The 21,645-nt window shown below is 32.5% G+C and overlaps 1 protein-coding gene across 1 annotated transcript in view; it reads right to left on the minus strand.

Annotated features, from left to right (window-relative positions):
* Positions 1-264: 264 nt before the first annotated feature.
* Positions 265-21,645, minus strand: part of LOC127715510 (glutamate receptor-like) — a 43,980-nt gene continuing 22,599 nt past the window's right edge. Inside the window, exons 5-17 of the mRNA XM_052221567.1 lie at positions 21,554-21,607; positions 20,394-20,501; positions 18,949-19,116; positions 17,024-17,131; positions 16,557-16,673; positions 14,963-15,175; positions 12,857-13,203; positions 11,941-12,139; positions 10,366-10,610; positions 8,628-8,739; positions 6,986-7,123; positions 5,673-5,786; positions 265-1,679 (exon numbers count right to left, since the gene is read on the minus strand). Of these exons, the coding sequence (XP_052077527.1) occupies positions 1,605-1,679; positions 5,673-5,786; positions 6,986-7,123; positions 8,628-8,739; positions 10,366-10,610; positions 11,941-12,139; positions 12,857-13,203; positions 14,963-15,175; positions 16,557-16,673; positions 17,024-17,131; positions 18,949-19,116; positions 20,394-20,501; positions 21,554-21,607 (1,998 nt within the window). The 3' untranslated portion in view covers positions 265-1,604. The remainder of the gene's footprint in view (positions 1,680-5,672; positions 5,787-6,985; positions 7,124-8,627; positions 8,740-10,365; positions 10,611-11,940; positions 12,140-12,856; positions 13,204-14,962; positions 15,176-16,556; positions 16,674-17,023; positions 17,132-18,948; positions 19,117-20,393; positions 20,502-21,553; positions 21,608-21,645) is intronic.

Consider the following 21,645-nt stretch of genomic DNA (forward strand, 5'->3'; position numbering starts at 1 on the left):
AACCTAAATTTGTTTGGTTATATACGCCCAACTTTTATGTGAACAAGAAAAACACATAGTTTAGTATGACGTCCATTTTCACTGAACTAGTACACAATTTTATTTAGGGGCCAGCTGAGGACCACCTCCGGGTGCGGGATTTTCTCGCTGCGTTGAAGACCCATTGGTGGTCTTCGGCTGTTGTCTGCTCTTTGGTCGGGTTGTTGTCTCTTTGACATTTTCCCCATTTCTATTCTCAATTTTATATATACTACAGTAGTAATCCGGGTGCATAATATTTTATTCTGACATCATAAACATAGTTTTATGGTACGATAAAATTAAACATACATATATGACATTGACAAATGACGAACACTTTTCAAATAAGTTATGTACACTTAATACATATATTAAGATAAATGTTAGTGTGAAACAGTTTAAGCCTTAATTCATTGTGCATCAATGCCACACCATATTTAGATACAAACACATTTGCACAATTATGATACCTTGTATGTAGTTCGATGCACGCATATAAAATAGGCTATCACAGAAAAAACGTTATGGCTATGAATAAGGTTTGTATATAAAAAAAATCTCTCTCAATGCATACCACAAGTAATACTAGAATGGCAAATCTTTTTCAAGAATTTTGTTTCTTTTCTATACAAAATATTGTGTTTGAGTATCATTCATTTGTTAAAAATCAGAATACATTTTTCTTTTATAATAATTTCAACATGATTCAACCAAGAGAACGATTACTTTGCCTTTAGTTTCTAAGGCTGAAAGTTATGTGATAAATAAATGTAATTAATTTTTGTGTATAAGTTAAATCATACTGTACCAGCACTGAGTTGTTAGAATTGATACGAGTGATACGTGAGTACATTTTTATGATGATTATGATAATGACTGGATCAATAATTGAATGATAACAACAATGTACACACAACTACAATACCACTCTAGAAATAAACAAATATAATGTATAAAAAAAAACATTTGTTTTATGAAGACGGAATATGTGTGAAAAATTAAACGGCATATATTTTTAGTTTATATCAGCAATGTGACTCAAGTCGTTCCAATATCCTTGTCAATGTCAAAACAAGCACAAAACAAAATATATATTTTCAGTTTGTAAGAAAAGTAAAAGATATACAAAGCATCATCAGTGTCGTATTTAATCTACTTCAAAAGTCCGTGCTTTTTGTATATGATATCCATATGTCTATATATACATAAACAAATAGTAATTCTTATAAAAATAAGGGAAAACCAAACTCATCAAAAGAACTGTCTTAATATGATTTATCCTAATTTTATTTGTAAATGGATTTTTTTGAATTTGTAACAAATACAATTTACCTTTGAACTCGACAAATACTGGAAGACAGAGTGTCTATTATTGACGTAAATAAAATGATCACCACCTCATCTATACGTCAAATATATATAAAAATTTTAATCAATTTATACATAATAAACAGTTAACAAAATACAAAACCACGTGCAAACGTCGATGTTATGAATGTCATTAAACTGTACAGATGTAAAATGTATCACAAGCAATATTTATACCACCATGGAGAGGTCAACAGTAGTCGTTTGGTTGGACGTCATACTTCTGTATGAGTGTTTGTGTCAACATAAGGGTCAAAACCAGGTAACTGTGATGGTCCATTATATTTGTACTGCAATGAAAATAAATGATCTAATTGATGGTACTAAAAAGTGAAATGTTTCCTTAAATACATGACGGATATGATTTTGAATTGAGCATTATGATCGCAGGACAAACGTTACACACAAAAAAATCTCACGTTGTTTTTTTTTTTTGACATTGTGCATACATTTAATTTTTAAAATTCAGATTCGAAGAACGCAAAGAATTTTCCTTCATGATTTGTTTTTTGAAGATTTTCTATTTTCCTTTGACAAGTTTGAGATTCAAAAACCAAATACTACCAGTATTATATGAAAGTAAAGAAATATCAACGACAAAGAGATATTTCACTAAAAGTGTTACTTAAATTTATATGTCGTTCAGTAAGTTACCATGTTTAACATTAAAAGCGATGACATTATCATACTTTTTCAGTTGTTTTAAAGCCAAAGACCTTTTTTCTTACCTTCACAAATGCATACTTAAAAAATCTAACTTTGATTGAAACAAGAGTCTCTAAAGATCCTTGTCGCTCACCTTCATCTCCAACAATGGCCATTCTATATAAAAATAATCATTAACTGGGAATAACTCTTAATAGCTATTTCATTCATGTTGACATACTTCTAGATCTTATCCTGCTGACCATTTTCCCTTTTTTATTGTCTATTTATCTGATATAGTTTTCAAGATTATAGACTAAAAATGATAACAATTATCTTTGAAGAGCAACAACTCCAATAACGAGACGACTTAAGATTTTGGCCATTTGAATTATTTGTAGATCTTGGCTTGCTGGTAATTTTTGCTATTTAAAGCTTCTACTATCAGTTATAGTTTTCCAGATAATAGGCTAAAATCATCATTTAATTGTAATAACTTCAAATGTCCTGGACTAACGATTTCGGTCATTTAACTCATTTGTGAAACTTATTTTTGCTGATAAGTTTTGCATTTTAAAGTTTCTATCTTTGTTTTATAGTTTTCAAGATGATAGGCAAAAATGCAAAAAATTGGAAAAAAATCATTAAAGGGCAATTACTGCAATACGATGTCTACTTATGATTTCGATCATTTTTGCATTTTAAAGTTTCTGTCTATGTTTTATAATTTTCGATAAAATAGGCAAAAATTGAAAACAATTGATAAATTCGTCTTTTAAGGGCAATAACTTATAAGATGTCGTCTGACAAATTTGATGTAAACAGACTTGAAGTACGTATATATCACATTATTCTGAACTGTTTTACTTCTGTCAGATTATTGCCGTTTTCAAGACAATCGACAGAATTTGCATTTTGTCCTTATGTTCTATTTTTAGCCATTACAGCTATGGTTGTCGGCCGTAAAACAAATACCGGATTAGTGATTGTGGCCAAGTTTGGTTAAATTTGGCCCTGTAGTTTCAGAGGAGATGCTCTTTATAAAAGTAAATGGACGACGACGAATGATGAAAGACGGCGGACGCTAGGTGATGGCAATAGATAACACTGGCGCTTTGGGTCAAATGAACTAATAAAAGAGAGGATATATCATAACTGACAGTGTACTCTATGAACTGCAAAGAAACTAGTTCGTTTTATGTGTTTGAGCTTTTGATTTTGCCATTTGATAAGGGACTTTCCGTTTTGAATTTTCCTTGGAGTTCGGTATTTTTGTTATTTAACTTTTTATTTAAATTAAGATATATTGATGATGATATTGGTTTTTAAGTTGCAAATGTGCATGCATATCAGGACGAGCACATGTTAATGGGGTATGAATATTAACCCTGTTTTGTACTAGACCGATACCTTGAGCAGGTTTTCATTTTTCTGGTAAATAAAGGCGGCAGTAGTTGTTCAAATCTCGTAAATTGATTAGGAAGAGACAAGCGAAGGTAACAAATGGAAACTGTGGGAATTGCTAGAACTTCAAACAGGAGAGAGACCAGGTGCGTCGTCATGCAACACCCGCCATACGAATTCACTCAGTCAACATGTCATAATAGAGAATAAGCCACAGATCAGACGATTATACTGGTAACTAAAAATATAAGACTACAAAAATTTGTCGCAATAGAGTTAAGACATCGACATATCGTATCGGTGAACCAATTCGTGATGGTGACCGTAAAAGTTACATCGTGTTGACTTCAGTCGTTCTTCCTTATAACTCTGTAGCAACAGTTTTTGTATAAGGACCACACTGCTGTTAGGAAGTCTGTATAGTGTGATCATTTACGAGCATATAGTAATAATTGAGATAGGTAATCGCCATACGATTGAGCAGACGGTATGTTACTGCTTATAAATGGGAAGTTGACAAATGGAAATTGAATTCATCACGTTTGTCATGGATTCTAGTTTGAAATCATCCATCTATGTCAATATCGGGGAAAAGATCAAAACATGTAGTAGACATTCTTTCTGTAGTAACCTTAGTAAACAAGTTAACACTCGGCCTGAAGACATTTCATCCTCTCCCGTCACAATGTTTTGACTACATACCGATCTTTGACCTAACTCCTCAATGGCGCACTATTAGTGAAGAAGCAGCAAATACCAATTTTCAACACACCACTCTATACACTCAAGACCAGATAACAAAATCTAAACAGTCTCTTCCACAACGAGCGGTGTGCACTAAAGTAGTTTACATGTACGTTCTTAAACAGTATGTGCGTTTTTATCTGCAAACACTTTCAAAATCACATAAACAATGAGGTGACGTTTTCTTCTATTTTTAGCAATATAGACCTACATTTGGAGGCATAGTTTTCTGTTAATGCTACTTTATTGTACGCACGTCATTTGGGTTGAGTTGGTGAGAACTTACTAAACGTGATTCTAAATACAAAAAATAACGATCCTACACAACACTTGGCATATAGATATCCATGTTTAAATGCAGACAGCGGCATGTAGTTCTGTGGTTGTCGTTGGGTTATGTCCGTCATATTTGTGTTTCGTACATTGTTTTCTTATAAATTAGGCCGTTAGTTTTCTCTATTGTATTGTTTCACATTTTTCATGTCGTTGTCTTTTATAGCCTACTATATGGTATGGAGTTTTCTCATTGTTGAAGGCCATATAGTTGCCTATAATTGCTAAAATCCACTTCATTCAAACCTTGGTGGATAATTTTTTCATCCGCAATCATACCACTTTATCTTCTATTTACATTAATACACCTTATCGCTATTCCCGGCTGACCCGGGAATCTTTCCCGCTTGAACTATTGACGTCATACAACAATCACTTTTCCATTGTGGCGTCAGATATTTTGTATTATGACGTCAAAATTTTACGGGAACCTGTGTGATGTCCAGTAGTGGCGGACAAATAGCGATAAGGTGTATAACCAATTAATTAAAAAAAATGTTCATAATTGAAAACAAAGTCGCCATTTTAGAAGTTAGAAGAAATATAGTTAATTTCATTGTACGTACATCAAACTGCAATTATCGTTATGCCATTGTTTGAATTTTCATTGTTGTGAACGCTATTAACCAATCACAACGTTTTGGTGTACACTTTTTGAAATATTACCCAGAATGCATTAGATTCTTGAACGCCGAATGAAAGAATTGTCATTACGGTGTGACTTGTCTCTATATAAAAAGTAGCTGAAGCTACAAAGTTAAAAAATCAAATTTGATAAACATCAACCCGTTATAAATGTCATGTTTCGTGAGTCTGGTGTCAATTTATACTTAACGGGTATCAATTCTATCATTACTGAAATGTTGAATTGAATTTGACACTGAACAAGAGTGTCAAAATTAGTTTTGTTTGTTTATTCGACGTTTGTGTTATTTCTAGTTATAATGACAATGTTAATCAGTCAGCAGATGCATCTCCGTTTATTATTGGGGATTAAGTTAAGTCAAACGTCAATATCAGAACATTGGCATACAATCCCATTAAAATCTTAAACTTGATACAGATATCTCAACTTTCTAACTTAATAATATCCTTTTGTTCAAGGATACAGCATAAAATAGAGATCAAATAAAACACGATGGAAAAGGCCTACTTACTGTTCCAAATGATCCGGAACTTTTTAATGGAGTTGAAGCCTCCGGATTGACTGAATCTATAGATCCTCTGAAGGAAAGGCGAGCTTTTTGCCTAACGATTGTACCAAAAGTTTTCTGTCATATATCAAAAGAAACAAAGACAATATAAGCAATTACCTCAAGCATGCTGATAAACAATTATTCTTTTATCGTACTCAATTACAGTTTATGGATAGACTAAATAAGGACACTCCATTATACCGTTAGTAGGGAGTTAAGTGCTTTATATGTACAACCGAGATTAGAAAGATAGAGTGTTTCGATCACAAATAAACTAAATCAACATCTACACAAAAGTCATGATATTGAGCCTCTCTATCAGCAATCTTGTTGGCTTCATTTTTTTTATCTTGATGTTTTAGGTTGATATAAGTATAAAGAGTTGAAGGCGAGTCTTTTTAAGTCAATGTTACTCCACAGCTCATTTGGGCTTTAGGCGATTGAGATCTTTATACATGGCATAGATAGGTGTTTTTTGTTGAGGATCTTAATATGTTGATTTCTAAATGACATTCGGTTTTCTGTGTTTTGTTCGACTTTTCGACTTTTCGTCGTTTTACGTTGATTGTCATTGCGTTATCAGTTTTTCTTCCACTTAAGAGTTTTGGTCGTCCTTGTGGTATCTTCCACATCTTTTTTTAAGGTCTCATCATGTTAATCTAACACATTCCAACAATCATAAAACATAAACAGAAATGGGAAAGAAATATAAGACTTAAATAATATATAACTCTAAATTTTCACTCACTATTTTAGAATTAGATTTAAAATGGAAATTTAGTGTCGGTATTGTCGAGTTTCTACGTAGCATCTTTAATATAAATTGCAACTATTTACATGAAAACAAGTTTGTGTGGCAACACGCTGGTTCACTGGCAAGAAAGCAACAGTAATGACCACTTGTCAAGAACAATTACCATTATCAGTTACTGACCACATTGAACAGGTACTATAATAAACATGTTTTGTGCATGTTAATATGATACATCCTCAATCTAGGCTACAACTAAAATAAAACGTATAAAATGATTAGGGGTCAGCTGAAACCCGCCCCAAGTTTTGGTATTTGTTCGCTGCGTTGAAGACCCATTGGTAGCCTCAGGCTGTTTTTCAGCTCTTTGGTCAAATTATTGTCTCTTTGACACAAGCCCCGTTTCCATTCCCTATTCTAGTGTTTTATGATGATAAATGCAAATTATTTTTGTTGTTGATAGGAAATGTTTAAAACATTTTGCTTTAACAACTGATTAAAGTTCTATATTTTTTCTAAATACCTGAGATTTTCTAGATTCAGCTATTGACCTGTATAAGAATTCGAATCCAGCAATGATTACTGACAAACATAATCCACCAATTAAAATGTAGAAAATTCCAGCAACATTATTCAATTTCAACTCAGCATTGCTGCCATCCTCAATAAAACAAAAAAAAATTGTTGTTATTTTAACATTATTTATTATTATTGCAATGACTATTATTGCATGAAATAAGTGATTTTGATCGATTAAATACAGCGTGTCACTCCAAAAGACATCTACAAGCTCAACTTTAAAAAAAAATTAAACGTATATAATAAATACACATGTACATGTACTTCTCTACTCTTTTGTATAATCAACCCTTTCTGGACCCATTGTTTAAAACATTTAATCAACGTGTGGTTGCCGATGATCTCAGTAGATGATTGGCTAAGCTAAAAGGTCACATCCTTTATCAGCTCTCTGGATCAATCGAAATGTGCAAACAATGTGTTAGAGAGATTGGTCATCTTTATATTTGTAAGACGCAGGAATCCGAAAAAGTAGAAGGCACTTGGATTGGAATTTTTGTTTATCAAAAATGAAAATCTATTTGATAATCATTAAAGAAACAAACTCATGCATAGTTAGTTACTCGTGGATTATCGGATTTATCCAATCGAGATAGTTAAATGATCGAATTTTAAAGTTCTCTCCGAGGCTCGAGGCTCGGACCTTAAAATCGATAATTTAACTATCTCGATTGGATAAATCCGATAATCCACTTGTACCAATGTAAATATAAATATATGTATATTGTTCCAAACTAAAGCGGAGTTGTTAAACGTTCGAAACGACAAAGACATGAATGGAGAATAGCAGAAAAATCCGATTACGAAATATACAATAATATAATTTAGCCTCATTGGCATAGCAATAAATATTTGAAGTAGGGATGACTTTTTCGAAAATAATTCTTAAAAATTGATTTAAACTGATATATAAAACGTAGAAGATGTGGTATGTTTACGTAGATGTAAGCAGTTATTATTATATTTCACCGTACGGTATTCAAAGCATTCAACACTGAGCAAACATCTATCTATTCTTAAGGAACAATTAGACAAAGGTATTGATCATTTTAAACAGATGATTAGTAAAATGCTTAAGTGCATCACTTCACACATTACTAATCGAGTTATATTAACCACATATGTAAACGTATAGATAACAATTCCAAGCTTTATGTATATATCAGTATCGAGGACCACAAATACGTTCAATGCTTTTTATATGAGGAGCTTATAGTATTGTATCGAAAAAATATATCTCAACACAGCGTTTCTTTCGTTTACAATCATTTTGAACTCTGACATACATTTCAAGAAATTTTAAGTAGTTTTATTACATTTATAGACTATAATCCATGTTAAATGAGCTTCGTTGCTATGGAAACTATTGAAATCCAATATTTGTAAAAAAAAATTCCTCAAAAATATTTTTGTTGTTGTTATTCCTATGTTTTAGTATGGTTTCCCGGAGAATTCATAATTTTCACATTCCTTGTGAAGTTAAGTGCTTTTAATCGTTAATGACATTCATGCCTCTTTGGAAAATTTTGTATGAACTTTTTTGTTTACATTAAATATTGTCTTATCTAAAATCTTATGTGGCTTACCATGACAGTGGCATCATCTCCGCATTCTGATCGCTCGTCCCACCACTTTTTCTTCAATGACTGTAAACTTCCTCTTTCCCTTAAGTTAAGAACGGCAAGCGTAAGTCTGTCTCTACAAGGTGACATGTTTTTCATAGTTACTAACGTTGCTTGTTTCATTGAAAGGCGATTAAATATATATGAAATTAAAGGATCAAAAGTATTGTGTTTCACGATCTGTGGGCATACATAGTGATTTGATTGTTGCAAATTGAGTAAGCGGATAGTGTCAACAAACAGTCAAAAATTGATGCCCAAAATTCTCAAACACATTGCAATTATGTTATCTGCATTCTAATAAACTGAAAAAATCACTACTAAATCCTGCATATTATAATCAGTCATACGGCCCGCAATTAAAGATAATGCATCATAGAATCAATGTCCTGAAATTTGTTCACATTATCCAATCAACATGAACGTTACAATTAACGTTGCAATAGAATAATACTTGTATAAAATATAGTATATGTACTCAGTGAAAGAGATATACTATTGTAAGTTTGTTCACATATTTAGAAATTTAAATTAAACGTCTAGCGTACATTGAACGCCAACACACATTACGATGATGCTTTAATCAAGTACAGATCTATTTCACATAGTTCGATTGGAAATGCATTGAACAAAGCATTTGATTAGTTCATATGTAACCGGAGAGCATGATTCGCAATGCAAAGTCACATTGTCTCCTACGGGACTCGAACCCGGGACCTCTGTGTTACAAGGCAGTACTCTAACCGACTGAGCTAAAGAAATACTTCCTTAGCTCAACCGCTTACGGTTGACTAAGTATCTACTGCTGAAGGGAAGCAATCCCGTCACACATATAATAAATTCCGTTATTTCATGAACATCGATTGCCCTTTTATATATTTCGCAAATATTTTGCTAATTTACTATTGTTCGGTCTTGTTCTATAGATTGTTCACATTTTTATTTTTATTTTCGAACAAACACATGCATTTCTGTCTCAGTCTTTTTGGTTTCAGTGCTATGTAACTTCTTCCCATAGTTTTTATTAAAGCATCGATGATGGGTCTTATATAAGTAGACGCTTGTCTGGTGAAGTAAATTAAAGGATATATATCTCATATAAGTTTGCAACCCTTGAAAGCAATGCGACTGTTGTATTCATGATAGCTATTGTATATAAGGGAAAAAAACAAATAAAAAAAACTATCAAACTATTAAACAATAAAACAAAAACAAAAACAAAAAAAATGAAGAAAAAAAATTCAATAAAGTATTACAAAATATAAAACAAAAACAGATTTTTTTTAATCAACCCATATTGATCTATATAAATCTGCTACATCGCACCATAATTAATTATAGTTGAACAAGTTACAAAAATACATGACATAAATAAATGAAGAATGTGTCCATGTGACACAGATAATGCACCCGCTTGCATATAACGTTATAAAGGGCATAACTCGAGAACGGTAAAATTGACGCCATCCAAATTCGAATTCGATCTGTGTTTTGTGGTAATAAGTATTGTGTATAAGTTTCATAACATTTGGTTGAGGCAGACTAAAGTTAAAGAACGGAAACCAATTTCGGGACGTACGTTCATAAAAACGTACGGACGGACAAGGGTAACATTTAATGCCCCCTCCGATAACGGTGGGGGATAGAAAATGGTACAACTAAAAACGGACGAAGAAGAATAATAGTTATATACATGTAATACCTTAGATTTGACCCAATTGGAGTTGCAATGCCATATCCCTTTGAATCTAGATTGCTTCCGACCTTCATGGTATCACATGGTTTTCTTGTGTTAATATATTCATTTGTGGACGATTCTATCAAATATGCATACTTTCCATTTTCATCTCGAACCCTCTTTACTCCTTCCGATGTTGTCTTTGCAAACACATCTTGTGCAGAAGACATGTAAGCCCACATACGTTCATAAATTGCTACCTTTGATTTCTGAAACAGTTTCCGACTTGATTGTTATAAATGTAGAACATGAAAACATTTCTAGAAACATAATCCTTTAAATGACTTTCATTAGACGTAATATTTAAGTGTTTATGATTTTCTAAGACTTATTAAAATTGAATTTTAGAAACAAGTTTGCTTCAAATACTTTTTGTAACATTCAAGTCAAATGGACGGCATTTGCTCGTGTTGTTGGATTGCTGACTGGTAGACGTATACACAATTCTCTTGCATGGTTTCTACCATAGTCAGAACATATGCATTCGTTAACATAGAACTGAAAAATATTACTTTTTTTTCTTATTCATATTACATTCTCATTTCCTGAAAAGGGTATTCATTGTTAATAAAAAAAACCCTGTTAGATTCCAGTCGTTTTGACATAAATAATTATGAATTATGAAAAATGTCTGCAAAATTGTTTATTAAAGCATACATGGATAGTTGTCTCTTTGGCGATCCTACAATATCTTCCTATTTTTATAATGTAGATTTCAAATAAATCTTTTCGTGTAACGCATTCTGTTGCCTGAAAGTCAGCACAGCTGTTGTTTATAGTGTGTTTGACTCGTCATCATTGTATTTTGAAGTGAGTAGGTGGTTCTGAGAGCAACTGTTTTCTACATGAATAAGGATAATAAAGAAACAATGAAAGTGGTCTCTGACCAAATGTCGAATGAAACTTTTGAAGAATTTAAAACTTTGCTTGGATTTCATACTATAGTTCAAACTATGGGACCGCCTCGGTGGTCTCGTGGTAGCGTGTTCGCCTCGAGTGCGGGAGGCCGTGGGTTAGAACCCCGGTCGGGTCAAACCAAAGACAATAGAATTGGTATTTGCTACTTTATCGCTAAGCACGCGGCATTAAGGTGTAAAAGCAAGGACTGGTCGGCTCGGAGTCAGAATAATGTTCCTGGGTAAGGTCACGTGTCTTCCTGCAGACTTTGAACTTGTGAACTGGCACGTTAAAAATCAGGCTCAGTGAGTCGGTCTAGTACAAAGTAGGGTTAATATTCATAATTTATTCACATGTTCTCGTCCTGAATATGCATAATAATTTACCGCCGGAAGTTAAGCAGCCATCCATCATCATCGATATCATCATCAAACTATGGATATTTTGAGACTATTTATTGAATGGATTGGTTAAAATTTGACAGTCAATAATAATCACAGTTCAGTAACATTGTTAGGCTTTTCCTTTGTTATATAGAAGAATCTGTTTAAGACATAGTAAATTCTAAACAAACTATTATTTTCTAAAGATGTTACCAAATTAAACAGATCTTAAATTTTAAAATTATTATGAATAAGTTACCTTAAAGAAATTATAGGTTGTTCCGCCTTCATAAACTCCATACTGAATTCGTGTTTGTTTAGCTAAATCCTCTGCAGAATCAATTGGCGTGTTCATTCTCTCAACTGTGAGAAAAGCCGCTAAATTTGCTGTATAAGATGATATAATGATCAAAGTGAAAAACCACCATACACTACCAACAATTCTACCAGAAACAGACCTGCAAAAATCATTCTAGTTAAAATAAACCTTCAATTGGCCTCAAAACTATCGTTCTTAGAGACTAGTTTTCAAAATACTTTTTGTTTATTTCTTGAAAAAGTGTTAAACTCAAACTTATAAATATACAATATAAATCCAGTTTTGGTTGTTTTTGTCAGATTTTTTTTTATTATTCGTACTGTCGAAATTTTATATTTATTTATCTGCGCGCATATTTAAATTCTTTCATCGATTATACGTCTTATATTTGTTGCTAAATACCTTTTAGTAAAAGAAAAGAGGTAGAAATGCGTCTTATTGCATACTTCATCATATCAGGGCAAAGCAAGTACTTGTTATTCGCTTAAAAATGGAAAAAAAATCTTTCAAATATTATTTACTTCAAGGAATATGGTTTCATAAATCTTCAGACATTTAGGAAATTAAAAATACAAAAAGAAAGTTCGGTATCAAATTGAGGTTATATTTTGTATTACCAAGTAACGTAGGCAGCAAAGACAAAAATACGACCATAGACGCATAAACGTTTAACTCTGGAATCTTATTATAAGTCGAATTGTATAACACATGTGGATAAAGATAGAGATATTTCTAGTAACACTTAACAACGACAATGGCTGTCTCCTTCATATAAGCTCAAACTCTGAATGGGGTAATTATTCAATCATAATTAATTGTATAACAATTTAGCAAAATGCATCATTATTAAACTTACTTAGGACTGATATCACATCCTTGTTGCATGAAAGCACCTAGGGAATACCATAAACTGTTAGATATGGTAAAGGCGTTTTTTATTGTGCTGTTGTCTTCTATATGCCATTCTGTTGGACTAAATCTACTGACAAGGAATAAAACTACACTAACGCCGACGTAGGCAAACAAAATGCACATCCAAATTTCATAAGACAAAGGGTCCATGAATGAGAAGGTGTGTGCTTTCTTGTTGGCTGGTTTCTTTATCATGATACTGATGCCTAGACTCATAAACGGTTTTGTAAAATCGACTACTCTTTCTCGTTCTGATGATATTGTCATTGCGCAAAATGCTATATCAGCTTCCTAAAACATATATAACATACATTATCATATACTTGTATAAAATATTACTAAAATTTTACAGTTCAATAACATTTAAAAATATTAAAAGGCTATGAAAGGATTACTAGGTTTATTGATCAGATTCCTCAGCGGGCTGATAAAGGAACCTTTATTGACTGCTTCCGGAATGTTATCACATGCCTTTCCGTTAATTTCCGTGACGTTTATCACATGCAACTTCGTGCATTTCCGGAAATTTGTTCGAAAACGACAACACAGTGCGGAAAACCGCAAGTGATTTTAGACTTTTCACAAAATGGTTGAGGAGCAAATTTCAAACTAAGAACATGATAATTGTTGTGACAAGATAAATAAAATGCTTGTAATATCAATAAAAACAATTAAAGTTAAGAAATTTGTATTTGGTTGTCTGTAAATTATTATCTAAAAATTGAAAGACAAAATTTTAATTAATAGTTCTTGTCTGTATTTCTTCTGTTGAAGTATTTGATAAAAAGATAATTACATGTCATTTATCATATCAGACCCTTTATCGGCCCTCGTTCATGATATCAGCCCTCGAGCCTGCGGCTCTTGGGCTGATATCATGACCTAGGGCCGATAAAGGGTCTGATATGAAAAATGCCATGAAATAATCTATACTTATTATATACTTATTAGTATATAAAGGTAAATTGTATATGTAATACAATCAATGGCAATTATGCTGTATCAACCATCCGTGATGATATCGATATCAGCCACGGTAAAAAAAGCTTTATCAAACCCCTAATCTATATGACGTCACGTCATCGATATCAGTCACGGTTGTTAAGGCTTTATCAAACCCCTAATCTGTATTACATCATTTTACGTGAAAAAGACTAGTACTAGAGGTATAGAATTGAGTGTTATATGAAATGGCTTTTTCAATATCACACCCCGTATTAACCCTCAACCAATATATTTCTTCGAGCAGAGCTCTTGGGATTATATTGGTGTCTCGGGTTGATACGGATGTGATATTGAAAAAGCCATATGATATTCTCCATTACCTTAATTTACAAATGTGCCAACTAATATTGTAGTTCATGGAAATCTTTTTGTTTAAATTATTATCTAACATGACTTTGCGATGCATGTTAGGTGTGTATTCGCTAAAATGCAGTTGCTGTGAAAATTTTAAAGTTTACCATACATATTTAAAGTTTACCACACAAATTTAAAGGTTACCACACATATTTAAAATTTACTATTGAAAGTTTACCACACATATTTAAAGTTTACCATACATAATTGTATGTCAAGTTTCTTTCGTAGATAGAGAGGCATTTTAACACTTACAGCTGGTTCAGTGGATATAAAAGACAATACAATACTACTAATGCTACTTCTAATAGAAAATGCAAAAATTCAACTGCATATCTATTTACATTATCACTGGAGATACAATGAAAAAGAGATGCGAACGATACCAAAGAGATATGTCACTCTTCAAAGTTTATGTAAGGTTTTGGATTTTAAAAATATTTTGTCCACGGGTATCACAAAATAGACATGAATTACACGTTTGATGCAGTAACATTAAACACTTTATCTTCGTGCTTGATTTGACCTTTTAGATTTTTACGATTCGAGGGTCACTGACGAGTCTTTTGTAGACGAAACGAGCGTCTGGCGTACAAAATTGTAAGCCTGGTAATTTTGATGAGGTTTTTTTTAATAATGCTTTGAACTTAGAGGGCAAAGTAGATACCTGATGATTTATAAATGAACTTACACCTCTGACTAATTCCCCAATCACTCCATTCCATGTACCATTTTCAAGTTCCTTTCCATATTGTTCATCTTTAGTAATGCATAATTTATATTTAATTTTCATATGTGTAGCAACAGCATCTATCAGGTCTATTATATATCCTGTAAAGTTTTCCCTGCCGCATTGGGCGTTTGTTCGTTGCCCAATTTCATTATGCATTACATATGGGTCTTCCTGTAAGATAATAAAAGAACAGATATTCTGAATAATGATTCTTTTAATGTTTTATAGTCATTTGAATTTGGGGTTTCATTAAAATTAAGTCCAGGAACTATAGTGTTTTATTCAGATTTTCGCAACAGTATATATAACATTATAAAGGTAAGAAATTTTAAATTTCAGTCCGTGTTGTAAATTTATTTAATATGGACTACGAAACAGTATTATTCAGATTATATTAAAAATATACCTTAAGAAGTATACAAAACACAACTATTATTAAATGCATTTATATTTCAGAATTTTTTATATGAATAGATTCCGTTTGAACATTTTTAATATAAATCATAATATTAGGGAATATTTGTTGGAGAGTTAAACGTTAGCTGTGCGTTAAAGAACCAATACAATTCTTCAAGTTAATAAATCGACCAATCGAAAGGCAATTTTCGACTCTATCCATTTCTTTTTTTCCACGGACAGTCCGAAATCTCCCTCTTTCATCCTGGTCGACCTTCATGACAGGAAAAAGTAGCAAAAGATACCAAAGAGACAGTCCAAAATCATAAGTCAAAGCAAAACAGACAACACCATGGCAAAAATTAGAAACAAACTTCGAATAGAACAGCATATGTATACAAAACACTTTACAGAAAAATCAAGAATTAATAACACGAACCCCACAAAAAGGGTGATGATCTAAGGGTAACCAGATCATAATCCAGTAGTGACAGTCGTCCTGGCAAGTAAATATCGGAGATAAGTGTCATTCGGTGATGTAACTATCGAGAAAAAGCTTCTTATAAGCAGTAACCCTGCAGCATCATGATAGGTAACGCAAGTTCTGAAATATGGTATCAACCAGGTAATACATACTATATATACGCAAGTGCTTGCTGGGATGTTTCTAAATATAAATAAAAAGTTCACTACTGAAATTATCTTTTTGTCGTAAACTTTTGTTCTCGACCGACCATCAATTTCAATTCCTAGATGTAATTCAAGATAAGAAGCAGCCTTTGCTGTGTCTGTGGTAGTCTTTTTTTTTAGAAAAGGAATGAACTTTATTGATTTAGCATTTAACTTGTTCTCGGCTTAAATATGTATGAAATGTTTGGAACCCTACTTTAATAAATTGTATTCATAGTAGTGTATATACTGAAAATGTATAAGGAACGAACAATAAAACACTGGAAACGAACGTTATTAAATGTATAAAATGTAATATCTTTATCGTACCAATAAATAAATCAATCAACCAATCAATTAATCATGTAAACAAATATCAAATTGTGTGCATTCAATTCAATTCAATTCAATTGGATGATGGACAGTCATATTATGCATTAGAATTTCTATATACAAAATAAATATTAGTTTCAAAATGGTTTGTCACCTTGACTGTGGTTATTCGCCAAATTATGTTGTCATTTGTATAATTCTGCCTCTGTGGTTTAGAAACCAAATCTGGTTTATGTAAATTAAGCCGTGTCGGTGGATTATAACTTCCAACCTAAAAGAAAAATGTAGCATGTGTCCTTACAGAAAACAAAACAATACAAAAAACAAAAAACAAAAAAACAAGAAAATATCATTTATTTCTATATTTTGATAGCATAATAAAAACGAATCGATCTATGTAGATTAAAATGAAACAAATAAGCATTTCAATAATTTTCATGAAGATTTTGTTCTTTGTCGTCAACAATTATTCAGGCATATTTTAGACCATAAGGTACGCTGATTGATGTTAATTCCATAAAGGAAATAAATAAGACATTTAAGCGTGTGCTATCAAAAATTAAAGTTTTTTTTTACTAAGTACGATTTATCCCTCCCCAAGACAAACGTGTGTATACTCACTTTAGCAATTCCCATATCCATTCTTGTTTCATACAATGGCAATACAAAATCTTTCCGCCATCCATTATTTTTAAATTTTATTTTACCACTTTTTCCATTATATTCTACCTAAAATACAATGTATATCAAATAAAACGCTTGGCAATTTCTTCAATACATGAAACGTATTTGAAAAAAAAACGAGAAATGGGATAAAAAAAATTAACATAAATCAGACATCAAACCCAGATTGGTTGCGACAGAATGTCCACTACTTTTAAATAGTATGATTGTAATTTTTGTTTTGTAATAAACACATTTCTTTACTGACAGACAATCGTTTCATTCTCAGTCTGCTTCGAAATAAGTTTCACGAACGTGTATGGTAAACAAAAAACAAATTCGTCGTAACAAGATTGTGTGTGCATGAAACGTTTTTCTTGTTTAGTATCACAAGCAATTAGTTTAAATTGCCAAAAGCTGTAGAAAAATAAAGTATATTATAGTAATATGAAATGGCCTTAAAAAAAAACACGTCATGTAATAAATACAAAAATAAGTAGATGTGGTATGATTGCCGATGAGAAAACTATCAACCAGATACCAAAGGACGAGGATGTAAACAGCTATAAAGAGGGTCTGGATGGGGGTCCTTCATTTCTGTATTCTTTATATTTTAAGTCATTTTTGTCTATTCTTTATATTTTTTGCCCATTTATCTCTATTATTTATAGTTTAGCACTCCATTATTCTCTATTGTTTTGCCCTTTTTTTCTATATTCTTTATTTTGTTAGTCCATTTGTGTGTATATTTGACACATTATTCTGTATACCGCAAACTCCACCCATACCCTCTATAATGTACTGCACGGCCTTCAGATTGGAACAAAACTCGTACCTTATAACAAGCTATAAACGGTCCCGACATGACCCAACGGCCAGATTTATGTTTTATTCAATAACTGTACATTTCTATCCCATGTTTGAAAAATGCTTAATGAACACATGCAAGTAAAATGTATGTTTTACCTTTTATCACATGTTTAAGATAAATTTTGAATACCAAACTGTGAATGTTAGAAGTTAATTGTCTTATCTCTCAATGTGCCGGGTACTTAATTTTGTTAATAGCTGTCTATCATATTTTTTTTCTAAATCAGTCTATAATTTATAATAAAAAGACATCACTGTAAAAAATAAGAAGATGTGGTATAATTGCCATTGAGACAACATTCCACCAGAGACCAGCTATAGCTAACCGTACGGCCTTCGCTACCTGAAGTATATTAAAAGTATGTAAAATAGAGGCGAAAGATACCAAAGGGACATTCAAACTCACGTTCGGTCTGTTTTTGTTAGATGTCTTCTGCTTTGTATCAATCTGATGAGTTAAGCCCTTTTCAACTAACTTTTATATAGCTTGTTCTTATGTTGTACTGTTACATCACTATCCCAGGTTAGGGGAGGGTTTGACGCCAACAAACTAGTTTAACCCCGCCACATACTGTATTTGCCTGTCCCATGTCAGGAGCCTGTAATTCAGTGGTTGTCGTTTGTTGCTATAATTATATCAAATTTGTTTTTCGTTCTTTGTACATACATTTTGTATATAAATCAGACCGTTAGTTTTCTTGTTTGGATTGTTTTACTTTTGTCATTTCGGGGCCTTTTATAGCTGACTATGCGATATGAGTTTTGCTCATTGTTGAAGGTCGTAAGGTGATCTGTGATCATTAAATTCTATGTCATCTGGTCTCTAGTCTCTGGTAGAGAGTTGTCTCATTAGCAATCATACCACATCATCTTCTTATTTTTATATCAAAGGCCAAAAACAAACTGACAATGCAATGGCAAAAACAAAAAACGAAGTGAAACCAAAAGACAAACCACAGTATACAAAACACAACATAGAAAACTAATGATGTCAAATATATTTTTGTACATACCTTTCTTATCTGATTAAGAACTTTTTTTCCTGGACTGAATGTTATTCTACGTTCATTATCTCTGCATTTCATCATTTCGTCAGCTTTATGGATAGGAGTTACTTGTTCAATTTTCTTCAATGCTCTATGGAAGACCATTACTGCATCTTTAACAAGATCATCCCCAAACTATAAGAATGTATTAATATTTAACACAAAGTCTAGTAAAATTCTCTTGTTCTTAGGAAATATTAATGGAACCCAATCAGACAAGTTTTGTTTGTTAATGGAAAGAAAATAATCAATATATCTAAATGTGAGTTTAAATGATCTGGCTTCTTTGATCTTCTTGTTTTTCACAAGTGTCTGAATGAACTCCGACTCCTATGAAAATAAGAAGAGGTCGGAAAGGAGAGGCGCACAGTTAGTTCCCATAAGAATGCAGACAATTTGTTGAAAACTTCTACCTCCAAATTCAACAAATATGTTGTCAGTTTTGCGTATTGCTGTGTGTTTGTTTATTTTACATTGGCTAGAGGTATAGGGGGAGGGTTGAGATCTCACAAAAAAATGTTTAACCCCGCCGCATTTTTGCGCCTGTCCCAAGTCAGGAGCCTCTGGCCTTTGCTAGTCTAGTATGTTTTATAATTTTAGTTCATTTATATGTTTTGGAGTTTAGTGTGACGTTCATTTTCATTGAACTAGTACACATTTTGGTTTAGGGGCCAGATGAAGCCCGCCTCCGGGTGCGGGATTTTCTCGCTGTATTGAAGACCCATTGGTGGCCTCCGGCTGTTTTCTGCTCTTTGGTCGGGTTGTTGTCTCTTTGACACATTCCCCATTTCCATTCTTAATTTTATCAAAATATGTGTATGGTATCCCAAAGCAATAAATTTATAGCGTTTACTACCATTTTTATAAAACATCTTTAAATTTTAGCTGATATATAAAATATACATAATTTCTCATGTGTTTGGGCGATATGAAGATTTGTTCAACAAAGAAAATACATATTTCCTGGGAGCTTCATACTAGAGAAATAGTACATTTCGAGGGCGAAACAAATCTTCATTTATCCCTTATCTAAGACATATGAAAGTTTATCCCACTGCTTATGCTTATGCTTTTTTTTTTTTTTTTTGACTTCCTGGCCGTGAACTATTAATTTCCATACAATATTTCATATATGACTATACTATCGCTATTTAAAAACGTTCGATACGCATTGTTTTTGGTACAGTAACCTCACGTAATGTCGCTTGAGGTAGTCCCGATGTTAAGAGGGGAATATGATACTCAGAAAGAAATTTGAAGTTTTGTTCAATGTCACATGGGATAGTCTCGACCAGTTAAATATTGGTATCATATATATATATTAAATATATATCAATATTTACATACAGTGAATACAGTGGAATAATCTTCTTTAAACTACTAGTATCTAAAATGATAAAAAAAAAACTCACTGTTTTCTTTCTGGTTGGCTGTGATTCCCAGCCTTTTGTTTCTGGTAAACTGAAACCCGACACGTTCAGTCCCGCGGAAAGTACTGTTTCGTTCATATCACTCATTCCCTAGAAAAACAAAGCGATAGTGAAAACAAATGAAATGTTGAAAAAAATATTACTAAACGTCTCAGTTTGCAACGACATTGACATGTCTAAACAACCGTTAGCAAAGAATTCCGACCGCACCACAACGTCTGTTTTCTTTTTTTCTGGTTATATTTAAGATTATCCCATATCACTGAATATAATATCTTGGTCTATATAAATAATAAGATGTGGTATGAGTGCCAATGAGACAACTCTCCATCCAAGTCAAAATTTATAAAAGTAAACCATTATAGGTCAAAGTACGGTGAGTTTATTTCTATAAATGAAAGCTATTAGTGATGAATAGGCGTATACGACCAAAAATTCAGCTCGATATGTGGCTGTTTATTTGCAGTTGATGAAACATATAATATTATCAAAATTTACATAGCCATGATTCCTTCATGTTTAAAATTTTAGCCAGTTTCTTTTAAACCATTTTTGACATTTCTTAACAACACTTTCTTCACTGTGAGCGTACCAAAACAATACTACCCCAGAAATCTGTGTCGTGAACAAAATTTAGTATCATAAGTTTTTACAGGCATGTACTATGATTTTTACTAAAATATTACCGTAAACAACACTTACTGCACTTGCTTTCAGTTACATGGACACGTGGTCCTCTTTGATATGTCTCAAAATACAAGTATAAAAAGTTAACAATTATAGGTCAAAGTACGGCCTTCAACTCAGAGCCTTGGCTCACACCGAACAGCAAGCTATAAAGGGCCCCAAAATGACTAGTGTAAAACAATTCAAACAGGAAAACCAACGGTCTAATCTGTATAAAAAACGAGAAACGAGAAACACCTATGAACCACACCAACAAACGACAACCACTGAACAACAGGCTCCTGACTTAGGACAGGTGCATACAAATGCAGCGGGTTTAAACGTTTTAACAGGCGCCAACCTTCCCCCATCACCGGAGACTATGCATATTTTACTGTTAAATGTAAGTCGCTTTTATGCTTAATACTCTTTCAATACCATTTTTACCATGAAATAAAATGAAATAAAATGCTTACCAAGTCTATAATTAGAAAATGAAATCTGGTATTGCTAATGTCCGGATCGTTTTTCTGTAAATAAAAAGAAAATTTTTGTTTTAGCATAGAGT

The sequence above is a fragment of the Mytilus californianus genome, unplaced genomic scaffold, assembly GCF_021869535.1.
Source record: "Mytilus californianus isolate M0D057914Y unplaced genomic scaffold, xbMytCali1.0.p SCAF_9, whole genome shotgun sequence".
Lineage (NCBI taxonomy): Eukaryota > Metazoa > Mollusca > Bivalvia > Mytilida > Mytilidae > Mytilus > Mytilus californianus.